The 14,977-nt window shown below is 35.6% G+C and overlaps 2 protein-coding genes across 7 annotated transcripts; one reads left to right on the forward strand and one right to left on the reverse strand.

Annotated features, from left to right (window-relative positions):
- Nucleotides 1-273: 273 nt before the first annotated feature.
- Nucleotides 274-5,029, forward strand: LOC107821562 (UDP-glucuronic acid decarboxylase 6-like). 5 transcript variants are annotated; one of them, XM_016647990.2, is made up of 13 exons: nucleotides 274-434; nucleotides 1,452-1,550; nucleotides 2,071-2,157; nucleotides 2,275-2,362; nucleotides 2,470-2,561; nucleotides 2,693-2,757; nucleotides 2,834-2,922; nucleotides 3,431-3,508; nucleotides 3,615-3,708; nucleotides 3,806-3,872; nucleotides 3,987-4,050; nucleotides 4,447-4,487; nucleotides 4,644-5,029. In XM_016647990.2, the coding sequence occupies exons 2-13, from the start codon at nucleotides 1,470-1,472 to the stop codon at nucleotides 4,827-4,829; spliced, it is 1,032 nt and encodes a 343-aa protein (XP_016503476.1). In that variant the 5' UTR covers nucleotides 274-434; nucleotides 1,452-1,469; the 3' UTR covers nucleotides 4,830-5,029. The 5 variants fall into 5 exon arrangements, with proteins under 5 accessions (XP_016503476.1, XP_016503478.1, XP_016503480.1 ...); XM_016647992.2 differs by lacking the exon at nucleotides 274-434 and adding an exon at nucleotides 450-495; XM_016647994.2 differs by lacking the exon at nucleotides 274-434 and adding an exon at nucleotides 542-663.
- Nucleotides 5,030-6,494: 1,465 nt separating this feature from the next.
- LOC107821561 (methionine--tRNA ligase, chloroplastic/mitochondrial-like) lies at nucleotides 6,495-13,649 on the reverse strand. 2 transcript variants are annotated; one of them, XM_075227791.1, is made up of 12 exons: nucleotides 13,189-13,649; nucleotides 12,196-12,339; nucleotides 11,922-12,071; nucleotides 11,118-11,285; nucleotides 10,357-10,481; nucleotides 9,711-9,804; nucleotides 8,977-9,075; nucleotides 8,022-8,202; nucleotides 7,799-7,914; nucleotides 7,198-7,353; nucleotides 6,898-7,026; nucleotides 6,495-6,806 (listed from the first exon to the last, which is right to left on the reverse strand). In XM_075227791.1, exons 1-12 carry the CDS (start codon nucleotides 13,516-13,518, stop codon nucleotides 6,642-6,644), a joined length of 1,857 nt encoding a protein of 618 aa, XP_075083892.1. In that variant the 5' UTR covers nucleotides 13,519-13,649; the 3' UTR covers nucleotides 6,495-6,641. The 2 variants fall into 2 exon arrangements, with proteins under 2 accessions (XP_075083892.1, XP_075083893.1); XM_075227792.1 differs by having other exon boundaries at nucleotides 12,183-12,339; nucleotides 13,189-13,544.
- Between the last annotated feature and the right edge of the window lie 1,328 nt (nucleotides 13,650-14,977).

Genomic DNA, 14,977 nt, shown 5'->3' on the forward strand with positions numbered 1-14,977 from the left:
AGTAATTTTTATATTATTAAATCAATTAAAAAATAACTATAATTAGTTGGCCATAATAAGATAAATTATTTATTATAACACCTTACGCTGATTTTCCTTTGTGTATCTCACGCAATAAATTATACATTATCGGACACTGAATTGCCATATACGTTACGTAAGTCCTACGTCAGCAAATAGGATTAGTAAAAATCTACTACTAAGAAACAAAAGACAACTACCGACCTGTATCCTACGTGCACTATATTACTTACTATTTACTCAAAACAAATCAATCCATAACAGTAAGTAATTAATTTCAAGATCTCAACTTTCGTATTAAAACCCCCCTAATTATTAACCTAATCCCAACATAATCTTGGATTTAATTACCTCTCATTCCCCAAAACTCTTCACCTTATTGCACTGTGTATTTGTGTATATATATATTACAGGTATATATATATATATCCTCTCTTTGTTTGCTAGTGTATTGAAAGATTTCAGTTTCAAGAGGTAAAGGGTATAAAAATAAGATCTTTTTTTTTGTTTTTGTTTTCTTGCTGCTGAATTAATTATTTATTTGCTGATTTTGATTTAACAAAGGAATTTATCTGATACTTTTGTTTTGACTAAATTGTTTGATATTCAATGAATTAGATTCATAAATTTCAGTTTCACTAGGTAATGGGTATTAAAAAGATCGATTCTGTTTTCCATTTTTTGCTTTCTTGCTAATGAATTTTTTAATTATTTGCTAATTTTGATTTAACAAGAATTAGATTCAGATCTGTAATCATTCTTTGTGGGTCTGTTTTACAGTTGCTAGGAAGCTTTGATTTCACTCTAAATCTTCCTGTTATCACTCTGCCTGTTTTTCTGTTTTGTTTTTTGAGTTTGCTTATTTTGAAAGATTGCCTCTTTTTTTCTTTTCTTTTTTTGGTTTCTCAAATTTCTCTCTCTTGTTGGTAACGTTTGGTGTGATGTGGGGTTACATATTTTTTCATGTTCTTTATATATTTTATATGATTTATTTTTTACTATATATACTTGTATTCAGCCTTTTCCCTTCTGCAATTCAGTTTTCACTACCATTTAAGGACTACAAGGTGATTGGAGTTAATTTAGGTGCATTTTTTTTTTCTTCTGTATCTTTTCTCTTCTCAATTAGGGAATCAAAATTTTTAGCTTTTCTTTCTGCTTTACAATTTTTTTTTTTATTTTTTTTTGTGTGTGCGCGTTATTGATTCTCCGGAAAGAGTTTTTCATGTGTTTTGAACATGGGGTTTAATTTGGTATGTAAAATCTGGCTATTTGGATATAAAAAAAATTAAAAGTTTTGATCTTTTTTTTATATGGTTTCTCCCTTTTGAATGCTTGTATAGTAATGACTTCGATTGAATTCAGTTCAGCTTCGGGGAGATTATCTTGAATCTTATATTTTTTATTTATTTGATTGATCTTGGGTACAGAATTAAAGTGATCTGAAAATGGCTTCCAATGGAAACAATCATGTATCAACAAAACCACCACCAGAGCCTTCACCATTGCGAAAGGCAAAATTTTTCCAGGTAATACACATAGCCAATCTTGTGTGGTAATCCAGTAGAGGTTATTTGGTTCATGTAGTAATTATGTAACACAACAAGTGTTTATGCTGTGAATAATAATGTAGGGATTGTTATACGAGTATTGCTAATATATGTATTTTCATTCCACATTCGATCATGCATAAAATAATGCACATGTTCTTGTATCACTTATGCCGGTAGCAATGTGGAGCTTTGATAAGGCCAACTAAACACTGAATTAAGTTATGGCGGTGATTTTTTCGTTATATGACCAACCAAACATTTTATAACTTATGCGGAATTTTATGTTGGAATTGTTTTTGGTAATACTGTAAATCAAATGATCCCTAATGTAGGATTTGCTTGATTGGATCTTAATTAGTTTTACCCTCCGGTTTTCGTTGAACCTCATTTGATTTTGGATATTGGTCAATGTTTCCCTACTAGTTCGGTATTGACATAGTTGATCGAATGATATTGGTTAATATTCTGTACTATTTGTTAACTGCTTGAATCACAGGCTAACATGAGGATTCTGGTGACTGGTGGTGCTGGATTTATTGGCTCTCACCTTGTTGACAAATTGATGGAAAATGAGAAGAATGAGGTACAGATTTTTCGGCTTGGTTTTATCGTTTTCAGCGAGGTACTGCATCCTCATAAATCAGTGACGGAGGGTTAAAATATGAGTACATTTAAATAAACTTTTTTGCATTATGTTCAGGTGGTTGTTGTCGATAATTACTTTACTGGATCAAAGGATAATCTAAAGCAATGGATTGGTCATCCAAGATTTGAGCTAATTCGCCATGGTAAAGCTTCTTTTTGTGATTCTTATTTCATCGATATGTTTGAGCGACTCGTTATTTTCAATAACCAACTTGTTTATATCGTGGTAACGTTTTTTCTGCTTATGCAGATGTTACTGAGCCATTGTTGATTGAAGTTGACCGAATTTATCACCTTGCTTGCCCTGCTTCCCCTATTTTTTACAAGTATAATCCTGTTAAGGTTAGTAATCGACATTATTATTCTTTTTCATAAGTTTCCTTCGTTTATCTGCATTTGTCAAACTAGTCGTTGTGAAGTTAGATTTCCACAATAGTACCATTTACGGTCTCGATCTGTTGGTTTATTTGTAGACAATTAAGACAAATGTACTTGGAACAATGAACATGTTGGGACTTGCCAAGCGAACTGGGGCAAGGTCAGAATCTGCTTCTCTTAATAATGGTTTTTGGTAATGTAGATCTTCATTCTCATAATATCTGTTGTGCAAACAGGATTTTACTCACATCGACTTCTGAGGTTTATGGAGATCCACTCGTGCACCCTCAAGACGAAAGCTATTGGGGCAATGTTAATCCAATTGGTATACTTTTAGCTTTATGATATTACAGTATCAGATTTTTGTTCTAACGCTGAACCATCTTCTGTCTAAAAGGCAAAAAGGCCTTGAATATCTAAGTTCCAGGTGCCTGAAATCATATATAACAATAAAGGGGTTTCTTCTCTATGAGAAACTCATAAGAATATAGTTGAAATGTTGAATGGTGTCATTCTCAGTATTTGCTGGCTGAATATTTTCTCTCTTTTACCAAAAATGATTAGGTTTTTTTTCATTTTTGGCCTGGCGGCCCAAAATAATTACCGGCGGTAGCCCAAATATACAAAACATATACACTGGTTATGTATATGACATGTATATGATATGTATATATGTATATTTTTGTATATTTATACTACATTTACAAGACATATACATTTGCCGGCTATGTTTTTTTGGGCGGCCCAACTGTAGTTATCCCATGATTATTTACCTTTCACTATAAGGATCTGCGCAAGCATTTTGTATGATAACAATTGTATGCAAATTTCAGGAGTTAGAAGTTGTTATGATGAAGGGAAAAGAGTGGCTGAGACTTTGATGTTTGATTATCACAGACAACATGGAATTGGTAAAACAATGTCTTCCTGTGTATGCATAAATCTATTTTACATTTTTTGCTTTGGACTCCAGCTCATGCATTTCTTTCCTTCTCTTTTAACATGATCCGAAAACAGAAATCCGAATTGCTAGAATCTTCAATACTTATGGTCCTCGAATGAATATTGATGATGGTCGTGTTGTCAGCAACTTCATTGCCCAAGCAATTCGGTAATATTCTGAATGTTTCTGTTAATAATTCCCTTCAACTTTGTTGCCTAAAATTAGTTTGATAACAACGAACCAACCTAATTCTTGCACTCTGCAGTGATGAAGCGTTGACTGTCCAGTTGCCAGGAACACAAACACGCAGCTTTTGTTATGTCTCTGACATGGTAAGTGAAAATATTCGAGCCATTAAATTTGAAATCTTTTTTTTTTTCATTTAAATATGAATTCGGTATTCAGAACAGTTGCCTTTTATTTTACCTTCCTTTCTCTCTGAATAGGTTGATGGCCTTATTCGGCTTATGGAGGGAGATAACACTGGACCAATTAACATTGGAAATCCAGGTTCGTTTTTTATTTAACTTATATACACTGACAGTGTAAAGAACGTCTATACTATCAGTATATTTTAACGTCTACACTATCAGTATATTTTAACTTGTAGTAGCAAGTTACGTGCCTTATTTTCCAAATTACTAGTCCCATTTATCATGTATGATTACTTGTAGTTATCTTTTAGGCCCGATAACATAAAATTCTTTTGTAGTGTCAATGTATAGAAGTTCAAGCCGAGGAAACATTAGTGTAGGCCGTCTACATCACACCCTTTGGGGGCGACCTCTCCCTGGATCCTGCGTGAATGCGGGATGCTTTGTGCACCGGGCTGCCTTTTTAGTGTATAGAAGTTAAACTCAAAAATTATACTGCATTGGTCATTATTAATTTGATTCCTCATCCCAGGTGAATTCACGATGATTGAACTCGCGGAGAATGTGAAGGAGGTAATCATTTTATTTTCACTATTTAAAGGGACATGTTAAAAAATTGCACTGTACAACAACAATTACTATGCCTCAATCCCTTACAAATTTGTACTTTGTACTAAGTAGTATTACCATTAGATGGTAATTGACATAAATTTTGTTGTTCTGCGACAGCTCATCAATCCGGAAGTGAAAATTATCACAGTGGAAAACACTCCAGATGATCCTCGGCAGAGAAAACCGGACATCACAAAGGCAAAAGAGTTAATAGGCTGGGAACCAAAGATCAAGTTGCGCGATGGTATTCCTCTGATGGAGGAAGATTTCCGCGGCAGGCTTGGAATTTCAAGAAAGAAGTAAACAGTTTAATACATGGTTGAAAATGATGGAAAATGGGAGTTCAAGAATTACAGATGCTTTGCATCTTTTGCTTCGTTTTATAGAGTTTTCTCAATTTTGTTGTGCTTTTATCTTCTGAATGGAGAATAAACTATCGCCAGTGTGCCTTCTTGCTTTTATTGATTATCATACATGTTTTATCATCTAATATTTTTGTTCCATATAGCTTTTGCTTGGTAAATGGTTGGTTTTCTGTTTCCCCCCAATGATTTCAAAAGAGCAGCCTAGTGCATTAAGCTCCTGTTATGCGTGGGCTCTGGGTAAGGGCCGGATCACAAGGGTCTATAATAGATAGACACTGACTTAAAAATAATGACTGAAAAATAATGCACACAAACATCTATTTTGATACAAGTTTTAGAACATCTATTGCTCCAGATCTAGACTCACATACAAGTTGAGGTGTGATAGTGTCAAGGTTGACAGTACTTGACACTGCTCGTACAAAATCTTATGTACATCACTGGGCGCCACCCCAAGGGCGCGGAGAAAGGACTTATAGCTTGTTTGACCAAGCTCTTAGGAAAATAAAAGTGAAAAAAGGATAGCTCGGTGCACAAAATATTTTGTGTTCATCGGGATCCGGGGAAGGGACGCGCCCCAAGGGGTATATGCTGTAGGCAGCTTGCATTGACGCAAGCATCAGTGGCGATTCCACTGCTCGAAACCGTGACCTATAGGTCACACAGAGATAACTTGACAGTTGTTCCAAGGTTCCTCTTTCTCTTAGTAAAGTAAAATGCTTATTCAAATTTAAAAAGGTAATTATTTTGGAAAATTAAAGATGTATGATCAAGCTTCTAGGTGCTTTTGATTAGTAGTAGAAGTTACATTTAAGTTGCGGAGAAAAGGTGGAAAGAAATAACATGCTTCTTCTTAGAAGTAGAAGAAGAAGTTTTAAATATTTGGAAGGACAAAAATGCCACCGGCAAAAATATATGAGTACTAAACTATTCCCACAATATGGACAAAAATACCATGGGCAAAAATATGTGTTTACTTAACTATTCGAACAATATGGACAAAAACTAATCTCATGCATTACTGGCAACACATTTATGACCAAAGTCTCATATACGTGCTTCCTCTCTATTTTGCAGTTTTATCTTTTATGGTTTAGTTAAATGAAAATAATTTTTTTAATTAAAGCCTCTCATAATAAATATTTTAATCATTAAGATGAAAGAGTAACTCGAAAAACTTTGCAAGTTATCCGTCTAAACCTGGTCTTAATTTGCTGGTAAAACTTTTCTTTCCCTTAAAAAAAAAAAAGTTGAGATGTTGATACTTTGTTTCATAAAACATTTTTTATAATAATCAAAAAAATTCCACATGACAATGGCGGCAGATTTGAAACTCTATGGATGATGAGCTCTAACATTCTCATTTAAAACACCAAACTATTTGTCTATGGCTCGTACTCATAATGTGCATCTAACTCAAACATCACGCATTGCGTACTCATAATGTGTGTAACTCAAACATCACGCATTGCGCTCTTATCACTAGATTAAGCCCAAAAACGTGCAATGTTGCTACTTTGCCTTGGAACATATAAACTGTAAAGATTAAATGGTGTTGGTTAAAACTCCAGGCATCTGAGAACTAGCAGTATCACACAATATATTTATGTAAATGATTATATTCTTCATCAAAAAGAATTAATTATGTAAATGAATATCACTAGATACCTATTGGTCGGTAAAGAATCTTCGTCTTACATTTCAGAGAGGAAGTAAAAAGGCATTAGAAGGACTACAATGAAAAAGAGTTCTAAGCTTCCACAGGACTCTTACTTTTTGGCACCTTCTCTTTTTTAACTTTCTTAGTTGCTGCACCTTTGGTCTCTGCTTCAGTTGCATCTTCTATTCTGGCAAAGATAGGTGTTGGCTGTGCCATTACCTGACCAGCTTTCAGCCCGCCCCATTTGGTATCACTCTGAAACAAGATACACTCGATCACTTCCAAAGATGTTTCGGGGTTTGCTAGAAATTGGAAAAAAAATATAACGAAAGAAAGATCAATGTACCCAGTTAACAGCATTGAATTGGTCCTCAGTGTAGCCAAGTTGTGAATATATCCTCAAGCTTAAGCCTGGCGTTACTGGGGATAGCGCGATTGCTATGATTCTCATTGCTTCCAATATAATCACAAGATCCTAATAAATAATCAATCAGTTCCGTAGTGGAGAAATTTAAGGAAACAAATGAAGAAAATGGGCATGGCTCAGATCTTATCATGATTGTATTCAAGAAAAAATAGATTGTGCTTCGTCTTTTTTAAAATACAATAAGATGAATTCCAAGACCAAAAACACTTGGAAAAGTACCTTTGCTGCAGTTTCAAAGGCTGTCTCCCCTTTCTTGAAAAGAGACCACGGTGCTTGTTCATCAATGTACGAATTTCCAGCATTACCAATCTCCAGCACAGTCTCACAAGCTGCTGATAACTCCAAATTTTCATAGTGCACGCGTGCCTTCTCTACCTATAAATAGAATACATGATATCATCAAACTTAAAGAAAAATTAGGTTTTTTCTTGTCCGCTGTTTTCGTTTTGCTTCAAACTCAAGGAATAGAAGTCCTAAAGAAGTGCATATAATCATCTAGCTTCATAGAAGACTTTGCGAGTTTGCGTTGCAGTTCTAGTTTTAGATTAGATTTAGTGATGTATACCAACTGTTATTGATACCAGCATAGATCACGTAATTTCTCATAGTTCAGACAACTTTTGGGCTAGCCACCATATTTTATAATCTTAAGGAACATCTCTTGAAGATCCTAACTATCTCCTTTAGAACAAAATAGTTAAAAAGCAAATTCGCCAAGAGAAGAAAAAGACTACTCAGCGTTGAAAACTTTCACAAACAGATCATGCCAGAGAAACATTTTTGAAGATTTCTCATCTTATGAAAATAGAGATGTGTTTACCAGTTTTTCCACCGTAGCCTTGAATTTGTTTCCTTCAGCCGCAACATATGAATCAACCGCCAGAGTTGATTGGCAGTTCTTTTTCAGTAGTCCGAGTGTGCGGTTTAGAAGATTACCTGCATTAATAATGCTAGGATCAGACATAATATCCATGCCTAAGCTCCAAAAAGTGATTTAATCAGAATCAACTGGCAATGCAACATATTCAGAACAAATTAAGTACCAATTGCATTAGCTAAATGTGCGTTTATGACGTTGATGAACCGTTCCTCTGAGTAGTCACCATCATTACCAAATTCTACCTCCCTGAGGAAAAAGTACCTCACCGCATCAGGTCCAAACCTCTGAACCAAGTCTGTTGGTTCAAGTGTATTTCCCAGTGACTTACCCATCTTCATGCCATCCTAAAATTTCAAAAATAGAAGCACAGCTACATGAAATCATGAAATGTAATAGTCTGTAAGATTAATTAGCATAACTTGCACGCTTGCCTATATGCTTTTATCTAAGTTACATAGCTTGAAATAGTAAATCATATGAATGCAATTCTTAAGTTTAACCTTTATAGGGACTAAGTTTATTACATTATGGACTAATGTTAATGCAGTCCAGAGAGAAAAATACAAAATTATCTCCACCGGAGGACTTTTGCATTTGAACAGAATTTTATCATTCGCAGAAACATTTTGCTGCATGCTTATCCAAAGTTTCATATGAAAGAAGAATCAGAACTACATCGCAGCAGATATAATATTGGTGCATTAGTAAGAAACTCCTCAAACATATAAGAACTTCATCTACTGTTTCATCTTCTTTTCTAGTGTTTTGCTTTTCCTTATTTTTTTTTTTGGGGAGGGGAGCTTTGGAGCAACGGTAAAGTTGTCTCCGTATGACTTATAGGTCACAGGTTCGAGCCGTGGAATCAACCATCGATGCTTGCATCAGAGTAGGCTGCCTACATCACAACCCTTGGGGTGCGACCCTTCCCCGGACCATGCGTGAACGCAAGATGCTTTGTGCACCGGGCTGCCCTTTCTTTTCTTTTTTTTGTTTTTTGGAGGGGTGGTTGGTAATGAGATGGAATAGGTAATAACAAACTACAACTCAAACAATGTAGAAGAGCCAGATCTTCCAGGATCAAGACAAATAAAGAGTAAAATTTTCAAAAACATACATACCTTGGTCAAGAATCCATGGCCAAATACCATCTTAGGAAGGCCAATACCTGCTGACATTAACATCGCTGGCCAATAAACAGCATGAAATCGTAATATATCCTGTCAAAATTGTTACGAAGACACATTGATTAGACGAAATTCAGCTAAAGAAAAGGAAAATATGCATACTAGTACTACTTTTTCATCAATAAGAGGATTTTGAGAAAGTTTTCTAGCAACAAAAGTACAGGAATTATACAAACTTTCTTTTTTAATTCAAATGCAAAGGAACTTTAGCTTGCCAAAATTGCTAAGTAATGATAACAAGATACTTTTAGGTCTAACCAAAGAAGCATCCAAAATGAGAACTTAGAACGTAATACAGAAAAGATATTAATATCAAACATCTGAGTTTCTTCATGGCTAACCGAGGAACAACAACTAACATCAAAGATCGAGAAGATACAAATTGGCGTACACCAAAAAGAATTGCACAACTCCACTTAATACTTAGGCTCGGAGTTGAAACTTGAAATAGCATTAGAACATAATTTATATGTTCAACTATGTGCTTAGTTTCTCCCTTTAGTATGAGTAATCTCCTTATCTGTAAAGCAGATTAGTTTTCCGTCACAATTTACCAAGGAAGTTGATGGAATAACCCCCCCCCCCCCCCACACACACACACACACAAACAGAACACAAATTAAGGGTTAGCTCATCCGAATTTAAATGTGACTAAAAGCATGGCATACCTTGCCAATTAAGTGTAGCGAGGCAGGCCATCCAGATGAAATTGCAGTTTCTAAACTAGCTAGCTCGTTATCCTCCAAAAGTGCAGATACATAACTGTTTGACCCAGAAAATGGAAAACAGAGAAGAGTGTGACGAGGGAGATTAAGATAAGACAGCGCAAGAATGAAACATCATTACCAGGATACGTAACAATGAGAGCCACTTGCTACTATGTTCATAAAACAGTTCAATTACTGAAACATGTTGACTAGAGGTGCTGGACAAGGTGGGTTGCTCTGATGGTAAGCGTCCTCCACTTCCAACCAAGAGGTTGTGAGTTCGAGTCACCCCAAGAGCAAGGTGGGAGTTCTTGGAGGGAAGGATGCCGAGGGTCTATTGGAAACAGCCTCTCTACCCCAGGGTAGGGGTAAGGTCTGTGTACACACTACCCTCCCCAGACCCCACTAGTGGGATTATACTGGGTTGTTGTTGTTGTTGTTTGTTGACTAGAGGTGCTTCTGACTTCGCGCTAAGCACTCAGGAGTTAAGGAAAAGATGCTAACACTATTGAATAACATATTGAACTGAATCCAAACAAAGACAGAAAATATCAAAAGGTCAAAACATCTAAAGTTGTTCCAAGTGCTAGAGAAATAGATGACGTACCCCAATAAAGCATCAAACCACACATATATAGTCTGCTTAGGATCATTAGGAACCGCAATACCCCAATCTACTGATGCTCGAGAAATAGAGAAATCTTTCAGGCCACTTTTAATCCAACCTTGGACCTTTAAATAGCCTATGTCAGTATTATTTCATATCAATTTGAAACGAAGTAAACATGTCATTTGAATTAAACAGGAATGACCAGAGTGTGAATTGAAACAGTAAATAAGACTAGTATATCAGAAAGCAGTCCCATTTAGCAAATGACAATAGAGCACGTGTCTATATTTCTAAGCATTATATTTAGCATCGAGGGATGCTACATAACCTGCCTACAGATTTCTTACAGCTGAAATGAAATTTTTTGCAGGATGAATATCTTTTGGTTTATTTAATAATAAAATTCATATCTTTTTTTTTTGTGATTAAAGAAATAATATGATTCATCTCTAGCGAACCTAGTTTAACTGAACTAATGTCATATCAATGAAAATTGTGAATTTTCACCTCTAGGTAAATTGATTGATGCTTTGGACAGGAAGGCACAGCTAACTATATTCGGCTAGTGACCATATCATTTATGAGAAGTGAGAGCAAATTACAGGAATGAGATATTCTCCGAACATAGATAATGTTTACGTATTTCGCCGAAGCCAATCTGATATGAATCTCTTCTAGCTTCCTCCAGGTGATATTACGAACCAATAAGGTACAGATCGTAAAATTCTAAACCAAATATATATTTCTGATCAGCTTACCTCATTTAGACGATAAGATGGCTGCACGAAACCAGGGTTTTGCCTTAAAATTTCTTCCAACTGTTGTTGATACTTTGACAAAGCAAAGAAGTAATTATCTTCTTTTCTTCTCACACATGGCTTTAAGTGCGTAGGACAACAGTTATTAGCCAGCAAATCCTTCTCGTCCTGCAACTCTTCCAATGTTACAAATGGACTGCCCAATAATAAACAAACTAGATTTAGCCATGCATAAATGCCATAGCAGCATGTGCTTAGTTGGATATTGCATAATATGAGTTGTTTGAGTTATAGGACATTTTTATTATGCCATGCATCCTTTTATCTTATCTCAACTATACACAAACATTGGACTATCTATATACTATTAAATAAGAGGCAGTGTTGCAATCAATCACCATGAAATTGCTAGAAAAAGTAAAAGATGGAAAATGATTTCTATTTTATATTATAATCCAAAACTTTATTGTTAAAAGGCACTGACGCAGTGCCGGAAAGAGATGACATTTGTGAGGCTCAGGGCCTGCAGCACATTAAGCCAAGCCTCAATGCACAGTGGAATAGGGCTCAAAGTCACATGGAAGTCATTCAAAACCGCGTAGTCAGGGTTACTATCTTCCACCATGAATGCAAATTCATATGAAAGAACAAATGATTCAAATGCCTCGTGCCTAGAATGACTACTGAGACATGGGAAAATGTTGTAAAATTTTATGATCCTGTATAGTAGATTATGCGGACAAGCACATCATATGAAGGGAAGGGACAAGATTTAATCAAAACGAATAACAATTGAGTCCTCACCTTGTACTCCTCACAATTGACACAATAAAGTCCCTCATAATCAGCCCTGTATATGTCGCCATTGGCAAGAACCCGAGAGTAAAATTCCTTCACAACAGCTTCATGTTTTGGATCAGTTGTTCTGATAAACTTGTCATAACTTATGTCAAACTGCAGTAACAATTAAATAAATATAAAGCATTGTTCTGCCTACCCACCCAATCAAAAAACAGCGTTCCTGATAATATCCTTAAGAGCAAAAATTAGATGAATAAGCACTACTTGAAGAATATACATCTTTCCATAGAGCTTTATAAGCTTGTGATACAATATCGCAGTGTTCACTTGGGCTGGAACCATTAGCTGCAGCTGCAGTAGCAATCTTCTCTCCGTGTTCATCTGTGCCTGTGATGAATATAACTTTCTTCTCAAGTAGCCTCTGCAAGAAAAGGAACTCTGTAACCATCAGCCTATAAAAACTGCACACTAGGAAATACTTAGAGGAGGCTCATATTTTTATTATTATGTTTAAAAGCTAAAACCATATCATGTGGCAATCTATTAAGGGAGGCACTTTTTCTTCAAATTTTCTATACTTTGGCCTCCTGCACCCGCTCCGGGGTGGGAGACGGAGGTGTGCTATATAGTTTTTTCCTTCTTCTTTCTAAGTGATGTCTTTTTCCGTCGCTTCTAGATTTCATACTAGGACTACAAACACTAAAATCTGCTACTACACATAAAGCCTAGACTAGTTTGGGGTCGACACATGAATCCACTCCATTTGCTCATTACATACTACGATTACCAATCCACAATAAGTAAATTTGATCTCATAAGTTAAAGGGGATTTAGTTCGGGGTCGACGCATTTGATTATTTTACAGACTCGGGAATCATATCATAACCACAAGGAAGTTTTATACAAAAGTGAAAAAGGAGGCTCCAATTACCATCTATGCCTATCAAACTAAGTATGCGAAAGAGTTCATTCCTCTCAAATACATATTATAATTGGCCACCAAAAACATTAGAGATGGCTAAGCTCATCTATGTCACCATCCCCATACTAATTGTGATGAGATAACACTATAAAAGAGGCTATAATGCTACTGACAATTTTTAAAACTAGAGATTCTCTAAATCTCACACTTCTCCCTGTAGTGGCATACAAGCCTATAACCAACCTAAAAACAACTCCATAAAATTACACTTTAAAATATTGCATAATATTTAAACATAAAGGTCAAATCTTTGAGGACCTAGAATTACAATTTTAAAAAGGGTATAACCTGAAAACGGGCAATGGCATCAGCAGCAATGGTGGTATAAGCACTGCCCATATGAGGAGGGGCATTAACGTAATAAAGTGGAGTTGTGAGTACAAATGCATCACTCCCATTTGTAAAAAGACTATCTTTACCACTGTTACTGCTGCTGCTGCTGCTGCAAGTGCAGTAAAGTGCAGTTCTTGAAGAAGAAGAAGGAGATGAAAACAAAGTTTTACCAAAGTTAATTCGACTCTTGAAATAGGACTTTCTTATATTTAAAGAATTGCGCAAAGGGGTTGAAGATAAGAAATATAGACTGTTATGAATGGAGTGTTGAACTCTGCACGCCATTTTTTTAGTTAAATTGAATGACTGCGTGGAGTATACTGGATATCGGGGATTTTGAGATTGAGTTCAATAAGGTATAGGGGATGAAATTAGACTGTTTTTTACAGCTTTCATTTGGGGTATGCTTAAGTTTTTCCGTAATGCCCCGTAAAACAGTTATACACTCATATTATGTATTAAAAAAGAGTTGGATAATCAACTTTTTAAAAATAGTTTGAGTGTGGATAAGAATAATATTATCCACTTATAAAATGGTTAATCAAATGGATAATCAATTACATTTGTAAATCCTTAAATTGGAGGTTCCTCAAGTTTGAGAGACTAGAAATTCACCCATAAGTGATCATATTCAAGAAGTCATGGATATTCATATTATCCGCCGGATAACCCGTTTTTATCCTTCTCAAATACAGATCGGATCGAATAATTTATTCATCTTTTGAATTACCCGTTTTCGACCCGCGAATATCCGACTCGACCCGCCCGATTGCGACCCTTAGTGGAGAGTAATGAGATGAGGCAACTAAGGTTTAAGACTAGGGATTGACTCGACCATTTCCGCACCTTCTATCCTCTACAGTCAACATTAAGGGGGAAACAAATATTATAAGTTACATTTGATATTATTTCATTAAATTTTGTTTTACATAGATTTGTGTCACAACCCAAAAAAAAATTCGTACGATATCGTAATGGCACTTACTAATGCGAAATATAACTGAATATAAAATAAAATTTAATCCTTAACAGTCGAATAAATAAGAACTGCAATTTAACAATTTCAACTCCCAAAACCCGGTAGGAATAAGTCACAAGTTTCTAAGAATTTATCCCAGTATCTTTATACATCAGAGTCTAAAGAAAATAAGAAAAATGACATAATAAGAATAGGAGGGGACTCCGGGGTTTGCGGACGCTGGCAGATGTACCTTGAAGTCTCCGTGTACAGTCTAATTCATTGATGCCTGGTCTGATAGGAAGTACCTGGATATGCACAAAAAGATGTGCAAAAGTGTAGTGTGAGTACATCACATCGGTACCCAATAAGTGTCAAGCTAACCTCTGTAGAGTAGTGACGAGGTCAGGTCAGGGCCCTACTGAAAATAATAAAAGACATGGCGAACAGTTTAATAATATAATAATAATAATAATAATGACAATGGGGATGAATCAAGTAAGTAGTATGTCATCATTTAACTACACAGAATAAGGGCAAACAATACCTCGTGGAAGGAAAAACAGAAATTTACAACTTTAAGGAAATTCACCAAAATCACCAAAGGCAATGCAGCCATAAAGAAATATCAACAAGGGAACTCCCGAGGTACTGCCTCGTAGTCCCAAATCATAAATAAATTCACAATATTTTATTTTCTTATATCACCGCGGGAGCCTTCACATTAAATTTTAAAGAAAATATTTTTCCCGAAATAGCATCACGCGTTTTAGCCACCCTTATCAC

This window comes from Nicotiana tabacum, chromosome 13 (assembly GCF_000715075.1).
Source record: "Nicotiana tabacum cultivar K326 chromosome 13, ASM71507v2, whole genome shotgun sequence".
NCBI lineage: Eukaryota > Viridiplantae > Streptophyta > Magnoliopsida > Solanales > Solanaceae > Nicotiana > Nicotiana tabacum.